Source organism: Micropterus salmoides, unplaced genomic scaffold (assembly GCF_014851395.1).
Source record: "Micropterus salmoides isolate LMB-PRFRI ecotype aquatic unplaced genomic scaffold, ASM1485139v1 Ms_hic_scaffold_9, whole genome shotgun sequence".
Classification (NCBI taxonomy): Eukaryota; Metazoa; Chordata; class Actinopteri; order Centrarchiformes; family Centrarchidae; genus Micropterus; species Micropterus salmoides.
The window spans coordinates 415,653-443,586 of NW_024044681.1; the positions used below are offsets into that span (position 1 = coordinate 415,653).

Genomic DNA, 27,934 nt, shown 5'->3' on the forward strand with positions numbered 1-27,934 from the left:
CAACACACAGCAAGCTGACATCAAAGTAGTATTCCAGCATAGAAATACTGAACACAATCCACAGACAGTGAAAGAAACAGGGGTGTTAATGCGGGAACAGCAGTCCATTGTTGTGCCAGGACCCCCTACAAGGTTAATCTATCATTGGCTGCAGCCACAGCCAACATAATTTTGCTATTTTGACCTATTTAGATGGTTCATTTACAATACAACCCCAGTGGGACATGATTAATAATCCTGGGAGACGTAGGCGTTAAAATATTAACTGCGCTTTGTGGTAATTACACTCATTGTTCTGGACAGGATTTTAGCCGGACTCACATTACAGCAGGTGGTTCCTAACACCATTTTCATGCAGGAGACGCAGGTGTGACGCAGGTCTGCTGTTTGACTCATTCATTTCAAAGGCTTATATCTTTTGGTGTCACTGTTCACTGTGACTGTAGTTTCATACACGACTGCAAAAGCACAGAATGAATGTACTGAAAATTACATAACTGTTAAATTTGTCTTTTTTTCACAGTCAGGTAATTTATGAAGCCCGGTCAGGTGAGCTATCTCCCAATAAGACTTAAATTATTGTAGCATTCTGATAAAAAGCGGATCTGTAATTAATACTCGGCCACGGGGATTAAAACCACATACATGTGATCTCCAGATGGGATTAAAATAATTGAATAGAGCATGAAATATTAAAAAATTACCCCTGGAGAGATTAATCCTGCATGAAAGTGGACGTATCCGGTACTTTTCGCATTATTGAAGATGAAGCAATTCCAAATTGGTTCTCATACATAAAAAGGCCACACTTGTTTTATAGTGACGATGGAAAAATGTTGCTTTCCTAAAATGCTGCCATATGATTGTCATGTGAACTGCCCTCTTGTTGCTTGCTTTGTAAATTACAACTTAACTTGGGCATAAAGGTTGTGACTCCAGAACGATATTGTTGTGGAAGCTGGACTTTCTGAAAATGGCATATAATGTATCTGACATTAGCGAGGACGTGGCCTGCTACTGCTCCTTCTCAGAGCTTCTTCTCCAAGAATCCATTCATAAAATCTGCTGGATGGTATCTCAAACAGTGTTTAATTTAGTGTCTTTTAATTTAAGCAGGCCTCTTATCATCCGCTCCCTGCTGTCCTTTAGAGAACACCAGCATCTGTTTCTATTTAATTTAGTGCTTGAAATCAAATTTTGCAGATCTCGTTAAGGACCCAGAGGAAACGAGTGAGCCAATAGCGCATGAGAAAGAAATAGAGATAGACAAAGGCAGGAAAGAAAAGAATGAAAAGCAGAATAAAATGGATAATTTTTTTGCCTTTATAGGTTGTGTGAAATTGTACACGGTAAACTGACTAGGTGTCAGACATGGTTGACTCGACTCCAAATATGAAGATACTTAAATACTCAAATTTGGAATAATACGTTACATTTGACAGGTGATCCAGTGGTAGAGCTACACTTTAGTTGTCTTTCATATTTTATACACATTCCTAAAGCCACCTGTGGCTCCAACAGTCCAACAGCCCAAAAGTTAAATGGACCCAGTCAGTCACTGTGTATGTATACAGTATGAGTGTATGTGTGTATTTGTACCTGTTCTTGTTGCTGGAGATCCAGTCGGAGATGTAGGCGACGGCCTGACGGTGGCACTGTTTGTTCCCGAAGCTACAAGCTAACATGATGAGCTCCCTCTGTAACTCCCTGAAGAGAGACAGAGATGAGGAAAACATTGGTCCTCGTGCAAGAACATTTTCGTATTCGTATCTTAACTTTCTCTTACATTTTTCGTACGAGTGTGCCACGACAGACAACAAGATGAACGCTTTCTGCGCATAACTAGCATAATTGACACCCCAATAATCAGTGTTGATACATTATAGATTACTAGTTACTGTATTTTGAGAGTAATTAGTTATATTACAATATTACTGTCTCTGAATTGTAATGCTTTACACTACTTTTGCGTTTACTTATTTATTGGCCACATAATTCTGATAGTAAGCCAAAGATGTGCCTAGCGGGGGGAGGGGGGGATAAGATGAATCATCTCCCCAGTAAGAAAGACGCTGTGCGCATTTACGCACGAGGTACAGCAGCAGAAAGTCAAGGATTATTTAAATCTCCTGACACTCCAACAGGATCGGTCAGGATGAATGGCAGCTTCTGATCATGAAAGTAATTCATTAAAGCACAAACACATATTGCCTATAGAAATTTATTCACACATGATCCATCAGGGGAGCTACCGTCTTGTTAAGAGGAGCCGAGCTCCTCGAGTTTGAATCCTGCCAACAATCTCGACAATCGGATTCCCGCAACAGGAAATCAGGTTACTCTTTTACTCATGGATTTGTTTTTCTGGTGCCGAAATGTTTCTTGATGTTGGTGAATTATTAAAAAAAAAAAAACACCACTTAATTTCACCATTGTAACGTATGTTACTGAAATTGTAACGGGTATAATATTACCGATTGTTTTTTGTAATATATATATAATATTACTGCGTTACAGCAAAAAGCAATATGTTACTGTAATTTTGTTACTTTCATAATGCATTACTCCCAACACTGCCAATAATACCATGTAAGACTACGCGTCCTGCCCCATATGTCAGAAAGTCTTCATGAAAATGACATTGAAGAGTAAAAAGAAGAACTTTATGAGTTTGGAGATCCATAAAGGAAAGTCATTTTTAACAGTGCCAGCAGTGGACTTAAGGGAATAGCGTGGATTGGTGTGTCTGTTGCAGCTCTAACAAGTTTCACATTTGCAGAAGCATAACCTGTGTTAGTCTAATCTGCCGCAACCTACATAACTAAAAAAAATATTGTATTTTTGGTTCACATGGGAAACGAACCGCAGCATCCATGGTGAAAGTCCAGTTTCTGGCTTACCTGTCCACCCTAACCACCTACTTACACTGACTTTTCTGTTATTTATATCCTTCACCTGGTTTTAGCATTCATAAATGACGCTACGGAACCTCCTTCAGTGCGTTACAAACTTATGCCAAAGGGTCTTTGGCATTGTCCACGTATGTACACGTGTTGCATACTCAGTCTGGTAGGACGCCTGCAGGACATTGCCCTCATTGCCGGGGCCGTTTGTTGGCCAACCCATCTGATGATACCGTGATGCCACCTGCTTCAGCACATAGTCCTGGTAACACACATGAACAGACACACACACATGCCGTTAAACAATAATTGACACCTAGCTGTCAGAGCTGAAGAGACAGTTTATTCTACTAACATGGAGCGATTGCTGACTGATTGATTAATTGATTGACTGACTGAATGGGATAGTAATTGATTGATTGTGCATTTACACTGAACAGGCTGTATTCTTCTGTGCGGTCTAGCAGTTTGTCCAGCTGGTAGAGCGATCGGCTGGCAGCGTGCCATGGCAGGAAGGACGTCTCCTCCGGCAGATAGCCAATCAGCTGCAAAGGAACACCCTGTGGGATGTACCCAGCCCTGAGAGAGAGAGTGAGAGACGGAGGGAGCAGGGAAAAAGGACAGTCAATTTTGAAACAATCTAACAAACTTCGTACCACGCAACAGAAAATAAACTTCTACTGGTTAAAGGTGAAAAACAATTAAATAATGAAACAACAACATATATAATCGATTCAGTTCAAAACCTTACAAACCATGCCAGTTTCAACTTTTCAACAACAATTTTCATTTTTGGCATTTTTTCTCTTTATTGGTGATAGTGCAGTTAGTACAGGTCACCCCTAGTAAACCACAAATTTAAAACTAAATCCAGACTTTGAGTTGTTGGGCTCTTCTACAGACTGTCCACGGGGTCATTGTATTACCTATATAATATAAAATATAAATCTTGATAATGCACACTGATGATTTTCATATGTTTACAAAATCTATTTGCTGTTATTTTATTTTTTATGCAAACAAAATGGCAAGTGTTTTTGTAGTTTTCAATAAAAAACTTGTTGAAATGGTTTCATTGTGTGCATCAGTACATTTTAATCTTTTTCCGCACATTTTTACAATACCTTGATAATACTGATAACCGTGATAATTTTGGTCATAATAATCGTGATATGAAATTTTCATACCGTTTCATTCCTAGTGAACACATGTAATGGTAAATACTAATTATGATAAATGCTAAAATGTAGTGTTTACTCACAGTAGCACAAGTAGAGAAGAGTCATGAAGTCAGTTGTACTAAAGCTAGAAAACAGCTTCACAACCAGCGACCCTGCGTCAGTATGGAGAGGCCTGTGGACACTTACTAACTACAGGAGACCATCCCCCAACTCTGCTGGTACTCAACGACTGGCTGACGAGCTGAATGGTTTCTACTGTAGGTTTGAGAAGCCCTAGAAGAATCTAGATTAAATGACTACAGGCCAGGTCGACCTGACATTGGTAGTCATGAAGTGCTTTGAAACTCTGGTGTTAGCCCACCTGAAGGACATTACAGGCCCCTTTGCTGGCCCTGCAGTTTGCCTACAGGGCTAACAGGTCAGTGGATGATGCAGTCAACTTGGGACTGCATTACATCCTGCAACACCTCGACTCTCCAGGGACAGATGCAAGGATCCTGTTCATGGACTTCAGCTCGGCGTTCCAAGACCATTATCCCGGACATCCTTGGCACCAAAACTCACCCAGATCACTGTGCCAGCCTCCACCTGTCAGTGGATCACAAACTTCCTGACTGACAGGAATCAGCAGGTGAGGCTGGGGAACATCCAGCACCCGGACTATTAGCACTGGCTCCCCCCAGGGGTGTGTGCTCTCCCCACTGCTCTTCTCCCTCTACACCAGTGACTGCATCTCAGGTGACCCATCTGTCAAACTCCTGAAGTTCGCTGATTTAATGGTGGACTCAGGCAATTCTGCTGTTCTGGCGCTTCTTGACCTTACTGCCGCCTTTGACACTGTGGATCACACTATCCTTTTATCTCGCCTTGAACACTGTGTAGGTATCAAAGGTATTGCCTTGAAATGGTTTCAGTCATACCTGACTGATAGGAGCTTCTCTGTTCATTTAGCTGAACACTCATTGTCAGCTGCTCCTCTCACCTGCGGGGTCCCTCAAGGCTCTATTTTGGGCCCTATCCTCTTCTCACTGTATATGCTCCCACTGGGTTCAATTTTCCAGAAACATAATATCTCCTATCACTGTTTTGCTGATGATGTCCAAATCTACTTGCTTATGAAATCCATAACCAAAGAATCTGTGCAACCATTGTTAGACTGCTTGAAGGAGGTAAAAACCTGGATGGAGTTAAACTTCCTCACTCTGAATGAAAATAAAACAGATCATCACGTGTGGACGTTTAGACGTACTGGGTGACCCTCTTGGCACTTTGGGCCCTTTAGCCTCCCAAAATCGATCCTCTATTAAACATCTTGGTGTTATTTTTGACATGTCATTCACGTTCAATAAGCAAATCAGTGCAGTCGTCAAGACCAGCTTCTTCCAGTTAAGACTTCTAGCTAAAATAAAGGCCTATCTTCCTCCCAAAGACCTTGAAAAAGTCATCCATGCTTTTATTACTGCTCGGCTGGGTTATTGTAATTCATTATACATGGGTCTAAATCAGAAATCTTTAAATCGCCTCCAGTTAGTCCAAAACGCAGCTGCTTGCCTTTTAACAAAATCAAAAAAGCGTGAACACATAACGCCTTGGCCTCCCTCCACTGGCTACCTGTCCGTTATAGGATAGATTTTAAGATTTTATTGCTTGTTTTTAAAGGCCTTAAATGGTCTGGTGCCACCTTATCTAGCTGATCTCTTATGCCACCATTCTCCAGTAAGAACACTGAGGTCAACAAATCAGCTGCTCCTGGATGTCCCAAAATGAAAGCTTAAAAATAAGAGCCTTTGCACTGGGTGCCCCCATCCTATGGAACAACCTCCCCATGCAAGCGTTTAAATCGCTGCTTAAGACGCACCTATTTGCAGTAGCGTTTAACCTTCGTTAACCTGTTTTCTGATGTTTCACTTTGGTTGTAGTAATTTTTATACTTGTTATTTATGTATTTGACATTGACCCTGTTCAGCACTTTGGTCAACTGTTGTTGTTTTTAAATGTGCTATAGAAATAAAATTGACATGGTCATCGGCCTCATCTGGGACGGAGCTTAACATGCTCAAAACTGAGATGATCGTGGACTTCAGTAGAAGCCCCCGACTCTGCATACTCAGCAGCCTTCTATCTGCGGTGGAATCCTTCAGGTTTCTGGGTTCCACTATATCCCAGGACCTAAAGTGGGAGCCCAACACTGACACCATCATCAAGAAGGCCCAGCAGAGGATGTACTTCTTGTGCCAGCTCAGGAAGCTCAACCTGCCTAAGGAGCTGCTGATCCAGTTCTACACAGCCATCATCCAGTCTGTCCTCTGCACCTCCATCACTGTCTGGTTTGGATCTGCCACCAAAAAGGACTGGAGCAGTCTACACCGGACAGTCAGGACTGCAGAAAAGATCACCGGTGCCAACCTGCCTTCCATTCAGGACTTATACATTTCCAGAGTCAGGAAACATCACTGCAGATCCATCTCACCCCGGACACAACCTGTTCCAGCTCCTCCCCTCTGGTAGGCGCCAGAGAGCACTATACGCTAAAACCAACAGACTCAGGAACAGTTTCTTCCCACAAGCCATTACTTTGATGAACAGCTGACTCTGACACAGTGTCAGGAACAATTCCTGTGCAATAACCCAGTAATCTCTGCCTCTATTCAGCCACCTGTTTACTGGCTACCACTTATCATTTATTTATTCATCATTCTCTATTTCAGAGTTGTTCACACTGTTCATATTGTATATACTGTATACAAAATCCACCTACCTCATGCACATAACACTGCACATAATACTTATTTATTCCAGCATTCCTTGCACTCATCACACTGTGTACATGTATGCATGTATGTGTATATGCACCTGTATATCACATCCACCTCCGACATGTACTTAATAACAATAATGGTAATAATTTACTCCTCCATCCTTTGCTCATTGCACTATTGTCTCAATCGATCTGTTTTGTTAATATTGTGCATATATGTGTTCTCTATAATGTAGCCTGTGTTTGATTTTATTACTGTATTATTGTATAAGTAAGCACATTGTGAGCATTGTACAATACAGGGTCAAATTTCTCGTATGTGTACACATACCTGGCAAATAAAGCTGATTCTGATTTAACTTGTCATTTGTGAGACATAGTTTTTCTTTTGGGCACCATAACATGCGTCAAATCAACCACACCCATTGTTTTCAATAAAAAGTCTGCATCTTGTCAATGTGTCAGGATGCACTAGGTCTAGTTTAAAGCTTTGATGCAGGTAAAAAACAAACAAGTTTATTAAACTCACTTACAGGATTTGCACATCCCAGCTACCATACTTCGACTACATCTTTATGTTAGTTTTTCTCTTTCTGAACTTTTTTATTAAGGTGCATTCTGGGATATGTCTCAGAGGTGTGTGTGTGTGCATGTGAGAGTGGGTGAATAAACCACAGTATGAACACACTAAGAAAAACTTGGCCTCTAAATGCCACCAAGGCTATTTAGCAGCCCAGGTTACTGCCACCGCTTCATGAATATTAACAAGCTTCCTTTGTGCATTCATTAACATTCATGATGGTTTTATTTTGGGGGGTGGGGGGGGGGAGCAATGCACTCACCTGCTTCCTGCATCGACCTTCAGCCCCACCCACAATGCATGAATATTAATGAGGAAGGCAGTCGAGGACAGAAAGTGAACTCAGAGAGGTGATGCTAGTTTTATTGGTTTTATTCTAACTGTTAATGTTAAGAGAGACTTAAGAGTGAAGTGACCAATGAGAAAGTACTGCAGAGACCTTTATGACTTCACACCGGCTGAGGCCGAGCACTGACCTTTACTGAAAAGCTGTCAATCAAAGTGAGTGACAGATGCACAGAGAAGAAGGTGAAGGGATTTAATGTCCTTTTACTAAAATGTTTTTTGGACTGTTTTTTAATTTACAGAGACAGACAGACAGGTTGAGATAGAAACAGACCTCCACATAAAGTTAATCTGTTTCAGATAAGACTCACTAAGTCTTTCAGGAGCCGAGGAAACTCTAAATTCCAGACCTTCAAATTTCCATAATCTGCCTCATATCCTACCCGACTAACCGCCAGACGTTCATCTCCATTCCCATCATGCACCTGGCCTCTGAGACATTACCATAATCCATCCATCTTGCAGAGACTTCCTGTTTACACTACTTTGAACAAGTGATGGGACTAAACATAAAAACAGAGGGGAGAGATAGTGGTCACCATGGCAGCAGCATCCAGCCATTGATCTGTTTGTCTGTTTATTTGTCCGTAAGTGTTTTCCATTTTTCAACCTGCAGACATGGATTGTCACACTTGTGATCTGTCGTCAAAGCAACAATTGTCACAATAACAAGTGCGTTTTTTCTGTCTAATTGTTTTCTGTGGAGGTCTTTTCATCTCTGCCTTTTATTTGTTTTCGTTTCTGTCCTTGCAAATGTTCTCATTTCCCCCCCACAAAATAATGAGGCAAGCATCCTGGAAGTCCAGTGATCTATGACACAAACCATGCAAGTACAATGTTCAGCTTGTTCTTTTTTATGTTTTTCTATTGTTTACAATCTACAATCAATGTAAAGCATTGATTGTATGCATTGAATGTAAAGCATTGATTGTAGACTGTAGACCTAATTACTGCCCCTGAAAACTATAATTACAAAATCCCAAGGGCCCTGAAAATAGTGGAACTAGAACTTTCAAATCTCTCTTGAAAACTTAAAAAAGTGCACATCCTGAAAATTCCTGACACAATGACAAATAAAACCCTAACAAAATACAGAAATTTTAACCCCTAAAAATCTGGAACCAAATATTCTTCCAGCCTTTAATAGGAATGATAATAGGTCTGATATTTTGGGAAGTACCCTAAAAAGAAATTGGCTGTCTTGCTGAGAGTTGGATGCGAATGATTCCACTGTCATGTCTGTACAGCAGCCGGTTAGCTTAGCTTAGCATAAACACTGGAAACAGATAGAAACAGCTAGCTGGACTCTGTCCAAAGTTCAAAATCCATCTACTTGCACATCTAAAGCCCACTGAACATCATAGCTTGTTTGTCTAATTCATACAAAAATATTTTTTGTACTGAATTTCTTGACTAGGGGCCTGTGTCCACCAGAGCATTTTTTGTTGAGGCCAGCATCTTTTTCAATTAATTGCAATGGGAGCGCCACGTATTTTCAAATTGGTAAAAACGCCAGCAGCGTAATGAGGCTCTGAGCGTCTATTCCACACTAGGCGCTGAGCGTTTTTTCCGGTGTTCAACTTTTGGGCAAAACTTAGTGCTCTCACTGTCACTTTTTGTCCAATCTGTCCAATCACAGTGCAGGAGGGACGGGACAAACAGCACACCTTGCTGAGGTATTCTCTCGCCTGCAAAATCTCATGAACCCACATCCGGCGAGTCCGTCCCCTCGTTCTACATGTTTCAGCCTTCTCTTCATGCAGAGCAAGGGCCAGAGGAAGTAGAACTACCTTACTTTGTGGTGACATTTTTACATACGCTGAAAATACGCTGTGCCTCCAAAGCGCACCCAGCAAGGCGTTTTCAGTAGAGCAGCTGCCGTTTTCGGCTGGTAAAAAATGCTTTGGTGGACACGAGCCCTAGGACTAGTAACTTCCTGGTGTCTCTGCTGGTTGCCTGGATCCAATCATAATCATCATCATCACAGCTACAGGAGAAAAGTGTGTTGTTTGAGGCAGATGAAGAGTTGCTGCTCTTTCTGGCTATAGCTGCGTGTTAACTAAGGGATCGAGACCCGGTTCCAAAAGGACCTGGTTCCAAAATTTCTAAAAACCCAAAAATCAATAAGGTTTGACCTTATTGATACTGCTATCGAGACTTGCGGGTCCTATGATGTAACGTTATGTCTTGAGCGTCAAATCTGATTTAATTTGAAAGGCAATGGGTAAGAAAATCATCAGGCTGCAGTCTCTGCCCGCTCTCTGTCGGCTCCTACACACACACACACACACACACACAGACACAGCGGCAGCAGCAGAGCGAGAGGCTGCGCCGTCGCGGTGGAATACGGTGACGGTTAAGTTAGCTCCAAACTACTGTAACGTTAGCTGATGACAGCTACACTCGTTACTGTAAGTACGTGCAATAAAACCTTTGCAAGTAAAAACACAATACTTTTTCAATACACCTGTCTGTAAGGTAATGTTAAACATGTAGAAATGGTTAATTTAATCATCTCTGTCCTCAGTATCTCATCCTGTATGTTTTATACAAGCACAGCTAATGCTACCTTGGCATTAGCCAAATGTTAAAAACAAGCTAGATAGAAAGCTGTCTGTCTGGAGCACAGACTGGTCTGTAGTCTTAAAAACTCAGCTGCTGGCTGAGACAAACCAGCCTCGTTCTACCTGGTAACGTTACCTGCAGCCAGCGAGAGAGGAGGAGGGACTGATACAGACTGATGGTATTCTTTCTAAACGTCACTCACTACTTGTGATGTCAGATAAAGTTATTGAGTTACTTTGCTGTTGTAAACATTAATGTTGCTGCTCTAGAAACAACATTTAGCTGTATTTAAAATATTAAATTAAAAACAACCAGGCAGTTAATATGTACACTTCAATATGTTTATTTATGGCAAGTGTTATGTCATCTCAATATATAACGTTATCGCACATTGAATATTTTCCTCATACCGTGCAGGCCTGCCTCATGCCCGTTGGGTCTGGTCCAAATAACCATCATTAAATAATGGTAAAGTATCAATAGTGGTATCGATAAAGAATCGGATCGTTAAGCAGTCTCAATAATGGTATCAATATCAATAAAAATCAACGATCCCCATCCCTAGTGTTAACTGATGCAGCATCAGGCTGCTGCCAGTGTTAGTATAACTTTCAGTTTAGGCCGACTGCATTTAGGATCGGGTCTAATTTTCATGTTCTTTTTGGACAACATTCTCTTTGACAATAATTTATGCACTTTGTGTTAAGGGAGGTTTTCCATAGACGAGTGAAGACCTCCACATTCCTGTTCCTCAGGGGATAAAACCTTTTGATTTGAATGACTCCATAATCTTTCATCTAGCACAGACCTCTGGACAAACTTCACACTTTCACTCCTACTCCTGGTAAAGCTCTAGGGGACGCTAATAGGGCTTTGAACTGTTGGTCAGGTTATTCTGGTCACAGTGAAGCAGGAAAGAGAATACACTATAGATTTTCAATTTTCCCTCTCGTTTACACTCGGTCTGCGTGTGTGAATGCGCATGTGTGTCTCTCCCAGTGTTGTCATCTTAACGAGCTCATTAACTCGTTAACTTCGTTAAGGGCCAGTTAATTGTTTGTCCATTAGCCATTAGCAAGGCTCAGTGGAGAGCTAACGAGGGACTGCTGCGGTCACACACACACACGCACGCACACACACACACACAAAGAGAGGCGACATTCATCACTGTTTAAGTGCACACTCATAGAGACACAGCCATTTATTACTGCTAAACTAGCTTTACACACACACACACACACACACACACACACACAAAGACGTTTGTTCCTCTACCGCTGTGGAGACATCTCATTAACATAATGCATTCCCTAGCCCCTAACCTAAACCATCACAACTACATTTCTAACCTTAACCCTATCCCTACCCCTAATTGTAACCTAAACCATAAAGCCATGTCTTAACAATGAAAAAGTGTCTCTACCTGTGGGAATTTGACATGAGTCCCCATCGGTTAGTGCGCATTCAGGTTATAGTCCCCACTGGGATATAAAAACATGACACACACACACACACACTCCTGCTGCTAATCAGATGGATAGCTAAAGGTTCAGCCAATCAAACTGTAGGCAGCAGAAGAATCGTCATTATTCAAATTAATTCAGATGAAAGATCTCTCAAACTGTGATCAATTAAATTATTGGCAAATCAAAAATGCTGAAATAACGTCTTTGTATTTTGTCACTTGTTCTGTAGAAAGAGCAAGACTAGCAGTTTTCTCCTCCTGTGCTGATCTCAATCTTTTTATCCGACCCCGGGGAGTGAGAGTTATCACAACTTTGATCGGATTTTCGTAGTATTGGCCATCATTTACTAATAATATTAACATTGTGCTTGTCCTATTAATTGCTGAGATTTGGGAACATTGCCTCATCGCTAAAAAGAAATCAGACAGGGCAAGAAGCACAAGCAGTCAAACAATGGAAAAAAATGCCACACCTGTCTAATTTTCTCGATTGATTCATTACAATAACTGCCCAAAGGAATAAAAACACTACAATGTATATGTCTTTAATTCCCCAATATTTATTTGTATGTCTCTAAAAATACAATACATATTGTATACCAAACATAAAATAAATAATTTTGAGATTAAAAAATATAAAGAAAAATCCAGCTTCAGATTTACTCCTCTTGTATTTTCTACCCTCTTCCTTCCTCTCTACATTCATTTAACCGTGGAATCTCCATTATTGCACCTCAATGTGTTTAAACTCTCAGTGTATAATGTCTAGTATATTATAATATCTTATTCCACCTTAAATCAATTAATGCTGATTCATCATATTGGCTACCGGAGAAAACTAAAGTGAAATTATTACCCCAAATAAACATCCATCACAGTTTACAAACCAATCTTTTACAAATGTACAAAACCAACCAACTACAAATATAAGACACAAGTTCTAATAAAAAAAAATATTCCTGTGTGTTTGAATTTGTCAGGGATATCCTGATAGTTGCCAAAGATACTTGATATTTGTCAAGTTGGATGTTACATCATGTAATGTATACTGTTTAGTGGACACCAGACCCAATACTGCAAGCAAGAGGGGATTACTGTTCCTTTAAATCAGGTCTTCCCAAACCTCTCCTGTTGTACCCCTTGTCCTGCATGTTTTAGATTGCTCACCACTCCAACACAGCTGATTCAAATGATCAACTCGTTCTTAACTCCTGAAGCTGCTTTATAACAAGGAGATCATTTAAATCAGTGTTCATAGGTCGACTGTCAAGTGTCCTACAACAACATGTAAGATTGTTGGCGAGTACCAGTCCAGCGACCATAATGGCGTTACTAAGTCATGTGACCTAAGTTGCATCACTTTTAACACATGGTAAACGATGTGAAGCAATGGTAGCTTGGTTAGCTTTAAGAAACAAAACTAATTGATTAGGTTTAGGAAAAGATTGTGGTTTGCGTTCAAATGGTTAAAATTACTACAACATGTCACAAGTTATCTACAAAATGTTATTTAACTTAATGAGTTATTTAACTTAAAACATGTCACCTTTGATTTTCTTCCTGAAAGTCCTGAGTTTACTTAACACATCCATCCACTCCACCACCCTCCTTACTCTCCTTAAGTTAATCATTGCTCTTTATACTACGTCGCCTGACTTCTGCCAAACAAACATCGTAAATATGGGTATCAAATAATCGACCTATATGGCTGCTATCTGGTGAGGATGGGCAGAACATGCAGGACAATAGCTACTCCAGGAGAGGTTTGGGAAACGCTGCTTTAAATAATCCAGAAGACGCCAGTGTTTCTGTGTTCCTTGAAAGGTTATTTCACTCAAATTTACCACAACAGTTTCTCCCGTACATCAGAAACAAAAGCACTACGTTTTGTCTTCTAATGTGGCATAGTGATGTTCAATGTTACCATGGCGACAGATGTAGGCTGAAGCAAGAACACTTCTGCTGTCAGGGTGAATACTAATGGATCTGTAGTTGTGTTTCTTTTTCTGTACAGATGGAAACCTCCCGCTGAGCTCTTAACTCATCAACACACACACACACGAACAGAGGATGTCTCTAGCTGTTGCTCATTCAACATGACAGTAGACAGATGGCTGAGAGAGAGAGGTACCGAAAAAAAGAAAGAGAGGAGGGGGTAGATTGAGTTATAAGGTTGGTGTCAGAGTAGATTTTGGTTACAGCGTTCAAAAAGCTTCAGGCTGAAAACATCACTATGATAAATGACACACTCCTCTACCTCTCTCTCTCTCTCTCTCTCACTCTCTCTCTTCGTGGCTGCAGCCTCACTGTTCACTCATTCATCTGAGTTTCTGTCTGGCCCAGGTTGTTTTTCAATTACTTTTCACATTGTTCTTATGTTGGTAGTCTACTCAGAATGCAAAAACAAGGATGGTCATCTCACAGAAAAAATGACCAATCTACAGCCACAGTGTAATTCCAGGCAGCTCTGGGAACACTGCCTTGCTTAAAGGGAAATTCTGGTATTTGTCAGCGTGGTCTTATTCACATAGTTCACTTGCACATACATACATACTGTCATTTGTAAGTATGTATGTATGTGCAAGGTGAGTATGTATGCGCAAGATGAATATGTATATATGTATATATGCGCAAGGTTAAGTATGTATATATGCGCAAACTGAGTTTGTATATGTGCGATTTCAGTATGTATGTATGTATGTGTGAGTTAAGAGTATGAATACATACCTTGCACATATAAACATACTAACCTTATGCATACATAAATACTCACCTCGCGCATACATACTTACAAATACATGATATGTATGTATGTGCAAGCAAGCATGTATGTATGTATGTGCGATCTAAGTGTTCAATTTTGGCCTAGGCGGCTTCTCATACATACCAATGGCACCCAGTGCTTCTTTCTTTTGTGAATGAAACAGTATACAAGTTGTAGTTTTTTCAGCCCTGTAAACTCCACCTCAATTGTACTACCCCTGAAGCAGGCAGCCAGAGCTATGTTACAGAATCCAAACTTAGTTCCTCCCAGTGAAATGCAGGTAAAGTTAAGAATTTATTATTATTTATATATTTATTTTAGGTTCATGGTCCAGGGACCAGTGCAGGAGTCACTGAAGGAAAGCTCCAGGGAAACACCCTATCTGTGTAGTTTTCATCAACTTCCACTAATCAGAGTCAAAAACGCATTGGTTTCAGTTAAACTGAAGTTTACCCGAAATCTGCAGGAGGCTCACGCTCCTTGCTCAATGCTGTTCTTGCTGGGGTCTGCATTTTCTAAATCTCTAAACTGAACATGTTGAATAAATAAATAATCACAATGGACATAAATATGAGAACAACACACAGGTTGACGACTACCTTGGCGGTTGTAATAACAATAGCAGATTTGCTAAACATGCACATCTATTGGTGGGACCTGAACAAAATAATGCAAAGGAGAATGTGCAAACAGAAGCTCAGGAAAACCCTCGGCTGCAAGACAAACTATGTTAATCCTTGAGCCACCGAGCTGCGCTTATCTGGTGGTTGTGGATGGTGGAGGAATCAACCTCTGGCAAAGCTTCATTCCAACGCCTTGTGTGTGTGAATGGAAATTTTTGTATGAAAATCCATAGGTCTTAGCTGAACTCATATAAAGCTCTGTATAGACAGCTGACTCTGTCAAACTAGAGCCAGCAGCACAAAAGCACCTCCTTTATTTTGTTTGCTAAACAGATGATGACAACTCTGAAATATATCTGTCCAACAAACATTCACTCCATCAAAACAGACATATCTGAGGGAGGCAGACACATTACCAACCCTGCCCAACAAAGAGACACTCCTTATTGCGAAGCAATTAAAAACAAACAGAAACAGGCAGAAACAATGGATCAGACTGGCTACATTCTCCCTCTGTGTGTGCAGACTTCTTACAGGCAGAGTGACAGATGAGCCTCTCAGAAAGAGAGAGAGAGAACAGGAAAGAGAGATCCCTGTCCACCACTTTATTCTGTTATAAGGAACTGTCCGTTTCATTGTGTGTATGTGTGAAAAGCCAATAACAATTCTTTGAAAAGAGGATTGTAAATTAGACTAAACCAACATTTCATTCTGGTTAAAAGAAGACTCACCTGGCCAGGTTGAAGGCATCATCAATAAGTCCCGCCCTGTTTCCAACGGAGATGATCTGAGAGACAAAGGAAAAGAGTGAGACAGACTACAGAGACAGAGACTACCATACAAACAGACAGACAGGAAGTCAGAAATACAGTCAGTAACAGACAGAGGCATACTTGAGGATTGGTGTGGAGCTGTTGAATCAGCAGTTTCCAGTTCTGAAGGTCATAGTTCACACGAAAGTAGCCTGTCTGGTTGATGTTGCCTAGCAACCAGGTTTTGTCATCCATCTGACCAGCCCTGTGGGTTTCTGAGACAAAATACAACAGGCAAGAGAGTCATCAGGCTCTCCCTGATAAAAAAAACAGCAGTGGTTCAAACGAAAAGGTAAACAACAAAACACCAGGATATATTTGTTGAAGGTCAACAGATATGCAGATGACACCACACTGTCCTGTTGGCGTCCTTGCAGTATTAAAAAAAATTGAATGGAATTTTGTCATTACTTTCTTAATGTGTTGTATAATCTTTTGAACCTGGAAGTTGAGGGATCAGTCTTAAGTGTAATCAAATAGTTTATACTTAAGTTACTGTATGTGGAGAAAGACAGTTTGATGTGATAGGACAGGAAAAGGGCAGGATTGTTTGTGATGACTATTGGTTTTACTTTTTAGATACCCATTACGTCTCATTCATGTCATGTGGGAGTTACCAACTTGTAAATGCCCTTAATGTCAACAACCAAGTCAGAACTGGGTAACTGGATTTCTCTGAAAGTTCATATATATTGAACTTGCCTTGTTTGTCTACCTTATTCAAAATTTAACAGATACTGTGATGTGTAGTCTTAGAACAAAGTATTGTTTGTCGTACTCCACATGACCAACTCTGCAGTGAGATGACCAATAACTTAAAATTAATAATATGTAATTTGTAAACAAAACAGTAAAGCTGCATACTATGATGCATTTATTTCAACTTGATAAAAACACTCAACTGACTGGCATTTTTACTAAGTTGGACAAATTGGATTGAAGCAGAGAATGTTCACAGTAAAACAACTAAATATACACTGCAAGATATGCACCGCCATCATGCTGAAAATCAAAGTTTGTGTTGATTATAGTGGCATCACAGCCTCTCAAAGAGAAACAAGAAAGGTTGTAACATTAGGTTGTATGCTTAAGTAGAACAGCTTGTGGGATCTTTCAGACTTTGTATAACAGCCAGCTGAGGAAAACAAGGAAAATAGCTGCTGACCCAGGTCTGGCCCACTTCCTCAGGTTCCTGCTTGATATTAAACTGTCTTGAAGTCTTGAACTTCGAGACTACCTCCCTCCACAGTGCACTTTGCAAGTAGGTGAAATTGTACCAGAACCCAAACTCTGTCAACAGCTGTTGCCCATTTACAGTTCTGTTCTCCATAAACCAAAGCAGAACCAGCTTTATTTCACCAAAACATAAGCAGAATGAGTTTTAAGTTCCATAAACAGAACTATAATTGTCTTTATATTCTATAAAAATAATCAGAGTTTTATGCTCCAAGTACAGAGGCAGAATGAGCATTCTGAGAAAGCTCTTTCCTCCAAAAAAGAGAATTATATTGAAGGAAAAAAAGATAAAACGTAGAATGAGCTTTACTGTCCATAAACAGATCCAAAGGCTTGATGAACAGAGTGGGGCCTTTCATCAAAGGAATATATACCTGTGAGTTTTAATTTTTTAGTCCATTAAATACAAATCACATATCTTGACACAATGAGATAATTAATTTGTGATCATAAGACAGTTTTCTTTGTTAACATAAGAAAATAATCCCAAGATAACGGCTTGTTACCTCAAGTGAAACAAGATAATTAAGTCATGATGTTAAAATGAACCTTTATGGAGATTTTCAATTAATTATATCAAATCTCAGAGTACTACACTGCAGTAATATCTAGTTTTAGTACTTAAAGCATCCTGGCAGTACTGTACCTGTCTTGTTGTTGATCCAGATGAGACTCTCTGAACAAACCATGGATGCATTTCCCACAGCGACCGTCAATGGCACCTGCCACTGTAAACTACAGAGAGAGAGAGTGATGTCAGTAATGGCTGGTGGAATTGGATCGAGTTTTATTGCCTCAGTTATCAGATAGAGAGACATTAGAGAAAGAGAGTGATGGTCAGCGATGATCATTCAGCATCAGTCAGCTGGAAATGGAGTGAGTGACACTGACTGCGTTATATATATATAGAGAGAGAGGGAGAGGCAGAGAAGTGAGAGTGTAATAGCTGCAGCCGGCAGCCAACATCAGTCAAGTGGAAGTGGCTGAGGGTCATTGTCTTTTTCAGAGGGGAGGGAGTTTAAATTTGCTGTCCGGTGAAAAGTGCATATGATGGTTAGTTTGGTGATTTTTACATTTTCAGATCAGTTGAAATATACATAAAGGCTCCTTTACTGCTTGATTGAATTCCCCAACCTATCAGACTCATAAACGCTTTTAAAAACCAGTTGATTATCTTAAAATTGCATCACCGCTGGGCTAATACACGGCTGTTTTTCTTTTCTCTTCATCAAGGAGATAAGTGGTTTTTAATAACAGCAAGACAGACAGAATGATGTGGGAGTAACTCAGCTCTGCAGAATACAGACAAAAACTTCCACACAAACAGCAACTGGACCTGGGCAAAAATAGACCCAAAGAAAATGAAAGTGTGTTGTAGTGCCAATGTAATTGATGTGTTATAGCCCAAATGTTGAATAATAAAGGCTGAGGTCTCATTTTAGTTGAATCAGAGAAAGTGCATAATCAAATTAACATTTAATTTTGAGTTGTAAATCAGCCACAAATACTTTTTCTGATGCAAATGTTGCCACCGTTCCTTGTTAACCTTTGTGTTTTCCTTTCCCTTTCAAGATTTAACTATAATTATTATTTTTTAATTTAGCCATTTCTGAATTCTGAATTCTGAATTAAAACTATAATAATAACTATGACTATAATAATAACAACTATGACACACTAGGGCTGCTAGGGCTGCAGCTGATGATCACTTTTATTATTGATGAATCTGTCGATTCTTTTCTTATTGATTAGTTGTGAGGTCTAGAAAATTGTGAAAAATGGCGATAGTGTTTCCCAAAGCCCAAGGTGATGTCCACAAATGCCTAGAGAAGTAAAGAAAACAGAAAATATTCATATTTGAGAAGCTGAAATAGAAAAAAGGAATTAATCAATTATCAAAATAATTGACAATTAATTGAAAAGTTGAAATCTAATTGATTAATTGACTAATTCATGTAGCTCTACAACAAACTCAAGTTTTACCTCAAAACTGTCACAAATGTCAGTAGTACAAAACGATGTGACATTCAAAACTGCAAAGGATTCAACTATTATTGAAAATCAGTAACAAATGGTGACAAGTAAGTTTAAAATGAGTTAGAGTAGTAAATAACCCAATAGTAATAGTAGTAAAAAAATAACCATAACACTCAGTCCAACAGCCCCTTGTCTTGGATAGTTTTCCAACTGGGTACTGGGTAGAGTTCAAGTCAAGTCAATTTCATTTTTCATTTTCATTGTACTTTCCACAATAGACAACAAATATACATGACAACAGTAGAAAAAATAAAAAATATAACAAATGTCAATACTTAACTCTGTTTGAAGGCCAATGAATAAAGAAAGGTCTTTAGCAAGGATTTGAAAGTGTCAGGAGTTTTGGCATTTCTTATTTGAACAGGTAAAGTATTCCAAAGATTAGGAGCAGCTACTGAGAAGGCTCGGTCACCTTTAGTTTTTAACCTGAATCTGGGGACATCGAGGAGCATCTGATTGGATGACCTCAGTGCTTTGACCAGAGTGTGTACATGTAAAAGTTCTGATAAATAAGAAGGTGCCAACCCATTTAAAATTTTAAAAGCATACAACATCCTCTGTCCCTCACTAACCCAGTTAAAGTTCACCCAGTATTGAGTTGATGGTGATGCATATATTGTATTGTATATGCATGACACATTTACTACCATTGGTACTTTGGTATCCTTGTGGTTCTTACAGTATGACTGTTTTTGTACCCTCACCTCCATAAATCCCTCTGCATATTTTACCAGAGGCTCCTTATTTCAGTGTACAGAACATGACTAAATAAGGATATGAGGATTTATATATAGAACTGCATGAAAGGCCTGTATCAAGGATAAAAGGAAAGGATATAAAGACCAGGATACCAAAATTATAAAAGTGTAATTTGTACCCTAGTGCAGACTGTATTATAGACTATACTGTACTGCTTCCCAGCTGTGACAGTAAATTTTAGGTTGGACTCAAGTGGGTTCAGTGCTCTTTGTCTTTATAAGCATCACAATTAAAAGAAAACCATACAATGGTATTTTGACCTGACTTGGGTAATTCAAACACAGGGTTTCTTAGTGTGTAGCGATATAGGAGTCCTAATTGGATTCAGCAGGAGAACAATGTCCGAATATGTCAGTAATGTCCGCATTACCGCAAAATCTTTAACCTGTAGGTGTTATTAGAGCGCACAGTTAAATGAAGCTTGAATATAACTGGCTGTAAAGCCTCTGTGCTTCAGACAGCCTCACCGATCTATGACAACTCTGTTCTTTGTACTGAAGGGATGTTACTGCTAAAACAACCATCTTTTTGTCATTCCCAGAGTATCTGTTATGATACAACATACAATGTTAGAGTTGGATATTATTGTGTGGATTCTTAACTTAGTGTGGCCAAAGCAGCACACCAGCTGCAGATGCACTCTCAGCATCTAATATTCATCTGTTCAGCCACAGTAATGCCAATTTAGGATTGCAATGTGAACTAAACACGGTGCTGAACTGACCTGCATAGGAACAATAACAAAGACAGCACGATGTCGTATAGAAGTAAAAATGGAGGCCACTGAAGTCAGCGTTTACGGTTTAATTTTTAAGTTGGAAGCCAGCGAATTCAAGACCAAATGGTAACAAGAATGAGAAGAAAGAGAGCCACAATTTTTGTTATGGCTTTTTGTGGAACAATGGCTGCTACTTCTGTACATAGCCGTGTGTGGATGCCGAGTTGCAGCCAAGACTGGTGGGATCGTGACGTGAATGGCTTCACACAAACAGATTTCATCCAATATTTAAGGATGTCAAGGGGCTGCTTTACTACTTTGAGTTCACTATAGAGGGTATAATAATTCTCACTATACATTCAGACTATATAGTACCTGATTTCGGACACAGCCACTGACTCCTGCCAGCGCAGAATTGTGACGAACGTCGATCTATAGTGACATAAACGTTGCACGAATTCTGATATGAATGAAAAGAATTAGACCTGTATGTGATTTAGGACCACATATGAAAGTGGCCCAAATGTGAATTGAAAAGATCAGATTCCATGTGATTTGTGCTGTTCACACTGAAAGAGAACTGAGTTACATACGTATGAACATAAAAATCTGCAACCTAAAAAAGTAGATTTACTTGAGTATGCAACTTTACACTGGTACTTCACAACATTTAAGAAGGAAATAATACATTTTTTCTCCACTATTTTATTTGACAGCTATTTGATAGTGGCTGGTTACTTTCATATTTTAAATACAAAACATACTGAATAATTTATTTAGTTAATAGTTGGACTTAGCTAACAACAATACAATTCTGATTACACATTAATGCATCAGTCAAACATATCTAATATCTAATCAAATATATATATATATAAAAATACATAATAAGTTTGCCAGTGTTGTGCGCATAATGAGTACTTTTTATTTGATAATAAAGTATATTTTGCTGAAAATATTATTGTAAATACAATTTTAAAGGAGTATTTTTACATTGTGTTTTTGTTTGCTTTTTGTTAGTGACCAGTGGATGCTGTTAAATCACACACGCACAGCCTCATTTTAATCAGAATAGGTACTGTATGTGAGTACTAATGACACTAATAAAAGAGTCTTTAAAGTGAGACCTTCTCCTTTATTCCATTAAAAACCCTCAGATTAATTTTGATCAAATTCGCGTTTTAATTAAAGTGGATTTTAATTACAGACTGCAAACAATGAGCAATTAATTCGTCCATTAAGGAAAAAGTGTGTGCGTGTGATTGTTTGTGTGTGTGTATGGTAGGGGTCACTGTAACACAATAAGCCAGAAAAAGACCCATTAACCAATCCCAGCAGCCATCTGTCGCCGCGGGCAACCATGGATCAATACCGCTGCCTAGCAACCAAGTATTTAATCTGATATTTATATCAACCTGATTGACAAGAGTGGAACTTAATTACACACACACAGTAAGAGCAGCATGGACAGCAGAATGTGTTTATTAATATTTGATCGAAATGTAGCCTGTTATTTTAGACGACTGTGTGTGTGTGTGTGTGTGTGTGTGTGTGTGTGTGTGTGTGTGTGTGTGTGTGCTCAGACTTTATGGTTTATTCATCAAAGACAAAAGCCAGCTGAAAACACAAACACACACTCACACATTGTAGGTAGAGAGAAAGGCAGCTTGAGTGTGTTGATACATCAACAAGGAAAACCTCTCTGTCCCTCTTCTTCCCCCATTAAAAAGCACTTTGATGCCATTTATAATTTTTCTTTCAAGTGTCTCAAAATCAAAACTTAAGGTTAAAAAATATACTAATCAGTACCTCTAATTCAAGGATATTAGCCTGATAATGGCCCGACCTGACAGGCATAAAAATTCGATAGTTGCTGGTTTTATCCCGTTTACTGAGTGTTAGTGGAATGCAGCATCTGAATATTTTGGCCTTCTCGTGCCTACTTTGACAACTTGTTGAACAATTGACACAGTCTGTTTTTCATTACTTTCAACATAGAGATGCCAAAGACAATTATGTTGTTGTGCCTGTCCCTCACACTTCATTGTACTTAATAGTTAACTCACTGCACTGTACAGAATGCAAGCCATGAAAGAAGGCATGGTCAGGGTCCAGTGCATAGTAGGCTATGCCATTTCTCTTGGCCGGGTCTGTCAGTCAAAAGTCTTTTTTTAATAGGGACAAGTATATAGCATGGACGCATGCTACAATGTCCCTAGATGAGCTCAACAAAAAAAATATGACAATAATCCAATAAAATGAATCTTTATTAAGACCAGTATTTTAAAGTTTCTCTCTTTCTAAACTCAGTTAGAGTTTAAAATAATCCCAGTCATGATCCATATTAAGTTATGTGGTTAAGTTCCACAGTTGTGAAACACGCTGTTGCACACAGCTGTATTAATTAAAACAGAAGTGTATCCATCTCGCCAAACATACAGTGGGGAGAACAAGTATTTGATACTGATGATTTTGCAGGTTTTCCTACTTACAAAGCATGTAGGTCTGTAATTTTTATCATAGGTACACTTCAACTGTGAGAGACGGAATCTAAAACAAAAATCCAGAAAATCACATTGTATGATTTTTAAATAATTAATTTGCATTTTATTGCGTGAAGTATTTGATCACCTACCAACCAGTAAGAATTCCACCTCTCACAGACCTGTTAGTTCTTCTATAAGAAGCCTTCCTGTTCTGCACTCATTACCTGTATTAACTGCACCTGTTTGAACTCGTTACCTGTATAAAAGACACCTGTCCACACACTCAATCAAACAGACTCCTACCTCTCCACAATGGCCAAAACCAGAGAGCTGTGCAAGGACATCGAGGATAAAATTGTAGATCTGCACAAGGCTGGGATGGGCTGCAGGACAATAGGTAAGCAGCTTGGTGAGAAGGAAAAAACTGTTGGCGCAATTATAGGAAAATGGAAGAAGTTCAAGATGACGGTCTGTCTCCCTCAGTCTGGGGCTCCGTGTAAGATCTCACCTCGTGGGGCATCAATGATCATGAGGAGGGTGAGGGATCAGCCCAGAACTACACGGCAGGACCTGGTCAATGACCTGAAGAGAGCTGGGACCATCTCAAAGAAAACCATTAGTTACAAACTACGCCGTCATGGATTAAAATCCTGCAGCGCAAGGTCCTCCTGCTCAAGCCAGCGCATGTCCAGGCCCGTCTGAAGTTTGCCAATGACCATCTGGATGATCCAGAGGAGGAATGGCAGAAGGTCAAAAGGATGAGTACAACCCCAAGAACACCATCCCAACCGTGAAGCATGGAGGTGGAAACATCATTCTTTGGGGGTGCTTTTCTGCTAAGGGGACAGGGCGACTGCACCGTATTGAGGGCAGGATGGATGGGGCCATGTATCGCGAGATCTCGGCCAACAGCCTAGCCAGTCTCCAGACCTGAACCTAATAGAAAGTCTTTGGAGGGAGCTGAAAGTCTGTATTGCCCAGCGACAGCCCCGAAACCTGAAGGATCTGGAGGAGGTCTGTATGGAGGAGTGGGCCAAAATCCCTGCTGCAGTGTGCAAACCTGGTGAAGAACTACAGGAAACGTATAATCTCTGTAATTGCAAACAAAGGTTTCTGTACCAGATATTAAGTTCTGCTTTTCTGATGTATCAAATACTTATGTCATGCAATAAAATGCAATTATTTAAAAATCATACAATGTGATTTTCTGGATTTTAGATTCCGTCTCTCACAGTTGAAGTGTACCAATGATAAAAAATTATAGACCTCTACATGCTTTGTAAGTAGGAAAAACCTGCAAAATCAGCAGCGTATCAAATACTTGTTCTCCCCACTGTATATGACACAGACAGCTAAAAAATACACTAGGTGTTTGTGAGTGCAGTCACTGCATACAGCCTTTGCAGTCTTACAACATCCCCAAGAAGTCCCCAGGTGACGAAATTCACATCACACAGACCCTAGCGGCTGTGCAGGCATGGAAAATACACTGCTCCAAAAAAAAAAGGGAACACTTAAACAACACAATGTAACTCCAAGTCAATCACACTCCTGTGAAATCAAACTGTCCACTTAGGAAGCAACACTGATTGAATCAATTTCACATGCTGTTGTGCAAATGGAAGAGACAACAGGTGGAAATTATAGGCAATTAGCAAGACACCCCCAATAAAGGAGTGGTTCTGCAGGTGGTGACCACAGACCACTCCATGAGACGGAGTCTACAACCCACACGAGTGGCTCAGGTAGTGCAGCTCATCCAGGATGGCACATCAATGCGAGCTGTGGCAAGAAGGTTGGCTGTGTCTGTCAGCGTAGTGTCCAGAGCACGGAGGCGCTACCAGGAGACAGGCCAGTACATCAGGAGACGTGGAGGAGGCTGTAGGAGGGCAACAACCCAGCAGCAGGACCGCTACCTCTGCCTTTGTGCAAGGAGGAGCAGGAGGAGCACTGCCAGTGCCCTGCAAAATGACCTGCAGCAGGCCACAAATGTGTCTGCTCAAACAGTCAGAAACAGACTTCATGAGGGCCCGACGTCCACAGGTGGGGGTTGTGCTTACAGCCTAACACCGTGCAGGATGTTTGGCATTTGCCAGAGAACACCAAGATTGGCAAATTCGCCACTGGCGCCCTGTGCTCTTCACAGATGAAAGCAGGTTCACACTGAGCACATGTGACAGACGTGACAGAGTCTGGAGACGCTGTGGAGAACGTTCTGCTGCCTGCAACATCCTCCAGCATGACCGGTTCGGCGGTGGGTCAGTAATGGTGTGGGGTGGCATTTCTTTGGGGGGCTGCACAGCCCTCCATGTGCTCGCCAGAGGTAGCCTGACTGCCATTAGGTACCGAGATGAGATCCTCAGACCCCTTGTGAGACCATATGCTGGTGCGGTTGGCCCTGGGTTCCTCCTAATGCAACACAATGCTAGACCTCATGTGGCTGGAGTGTGTCAGCAGTTCCTGCAAGAGGAAGGCATTGATGCTATGGACTGGCCCGCCCGTTCCCCAGACCTGAATCCAAGCACATCTGGGACATCATGTCTCGCTCCATCCACCAACGCCACGTTGCACCACAGACTGTCTAGGAGTTGTCTGGGAGGAGATCCCTCAGGAGACCATCAGCCACCTCATCAGGAGCATGCCCAGGCGTTGTAGGGAGGTCATACAGGCATGTGGAGGCCACACACAATACTGAGCCTCATTTTGACTTGTTTTAAGGACATTACATCAAAGTTGGATCGGCCTGTAGTGTGGTTTTCCACTTTGATTTTGAGTGTGACTCCAAATCCAGACGTCCATGGGTTGATAAATTTGATTTCCATTGATAATTTTTGTGTGATTTTGTTGTCCAGCACATTCAACTATGTAAAGAAAGGAGTATTTAATGAGATTATTTCATTCATTCAGATCTAGGATGTGTTATTTTAGTGTTCCCTTTATTTTTTTGAGCAGTGTATAATTTGCACTTCACACAGCATTTCCTAAAATGAACAGTTGTTTGATAAATGCATAATCTGGTATCTTTTGTTCAATCATTCAATAACATTATGGGTCTTAAGAAACTAAGGACTTTATAACAATTACTTAGTTTTTTTTAATGTTTCCATGTCTTTTTTCTGTCTTGTTGTGGTTCTTCAATTGTGTTAGTCTATTTTTATTTCTACTTATTATGCATCTTAATTATTTTTGTAAATCACTTTGTGGTATCTGCTTGAGAAAGTTAAAGCAGTATATAAATACACTTGAGTGTACTCAAGTCACTGTGAGTCTGAGGACTCATGAATAATTCATCACTGTCCTGTTTAGCATTAAAGCTAATTAAATCAAACATGCAGTTACTTGTCCTCCAATCACGTATCTGTTTACCTGTCAGGTGACAAGGCTTCTTTTCTCTTTAGCTACAATCAAAGACGAGTCGTGATGTGTTTATCCTGTTTGATTTATTTTCAGTATCATTAGCTCGACCTTATCGTTAGCTCACGCTGTCCTCTGGTTTCTCCTTGTCTCTTGTTCTGTCAGCTCAGTTCTTTAAAAAGCATTTATTTGCCTCACAGCATCAGTAGTTTGAAGGTGAGAAAATAAAAGACACAAGTTTTAAACGTCTCCCTCAAACCACCAGAGACTGGAAGAGGAGGAGAACGTAAAGTGTAAAGAAAATATATATAATGTGATCCCTAAAATGTCACCGTAACACTGTAGGTTAAAAATGCAACAAAAAGTTTGAAAAGGAAGGTTGTTTTAGTATTATTATTTGAATTAAAAGCTTCCTTTCCAACTTCATTTCTTTTTAGGAGACAGATGACCGGTTGTCAGACCATTTGTGACAGGTGAGTGGCTCTCAGTCATTAGTTTGTTAAGCTTTATGTATTCAGGAACAACATCCACATACACAACAAGACAATTCAGTCACACATCATCACATGTTTGAAAACATGTATAGATTTAAAAAAAAAAAAAAAAAAAAGGATCTTAAGAAACCAGTCGTGTCTATATGACTAATGTGACACAGACACACTGTCTGTATTTTATAAGACACCTTAATGATAGTTATTTAGAAATATTGCATAGTGTAGGGTGCAATGGCTGATATTTTTATGTATATTTAGGCCTAGTCCACATGGACACGGGTATTTTTATAACCAGAGTTTTTCCTCCTCCGTTGAAAAAAAAAACCCACATGAAAACGCAAACACACGTTATCAAGCGCTGTCAAGAGCAAATCCTCACCCTGCCAGAGGTTTTCAAAAATGTTTGGTTTCAGTGACCTGATACTGCGTTTCCGTGTGGACAAACGGCCGATGCGCATAAAAATAAGTCCCGGTTATGAAAATATCTGTGTTCGTGAGGACAGGGCCTTAGATCTATTACTGATTTTAGCATTTAATGTATTTTGAACTTGTATTTGTAATAATTGTTTTAATTGTATTAGTGTTGGTGTTGACCTGCCCAGAGACTGCAGATGGAAATTAGCCAGTAGCTAAAATCTGGTATAATGCATCTGTTCTTCTGATGTGAGATAGTGATGAAACGATTACCTGTTTAACGGTAAACTATGGTAAAATTCCCGACGGTTATTATTACCATACACATTTTAATTACCATGATAACCGGGTCATTATAATCTCACGGCATTATAATACGTTATGCAGTTTAGTCAACCAACCAGCATATCTAGAAACAATACAGACTCCTCTGTATTATG

The 27,934-nt window shown here is 40.0% G+C and overlaps 1 protein-coding gene across 2 annotated transcripts in view; it reads right to left on the reverse strand.

Moving 5' to 3' along the window:
* The window catches only part of LOC119895745 (thyrotropin-releasing hormone-degrading ectoenzyme-like), a 210,228-nt gene that overhangs the window by 18,432 nt on the left and 163,862 nt on the right, over window positions 1–27,934 (reverse strand). For both annotated transcript variants that reach the window (XM_038709043.1, XM_038709042.1), the window contains exons 11-16: window positions 17,879–17,967; window positions 16,078–16,211; window positions 15,916–15,971; window positions 3,335–3,482; window positions 3,062–3,165; window positions 1,600–1,707 (exon numbers count right to left, since the gene is read on the reverse strand). In XM_038709043.1, the coding sequence (XP_038564971.1) occupies window positions 1,600–1,707; window positions 3,062–3,165; window positions 3,335–3,482; window positions 15,916–15,971; window positions 16,078–16,211; window positions 17,879–17,967 (639 nt within the window). The remainder of the gene's footprint in view (window positions 1–1,599; window positions 1,708–3,061; window positions 3,166–3,334; window positions 3,483–15,915; window positions 15,972–16,077; window positions 16,212–17,878; window positions 17,968–27,934) is intronic.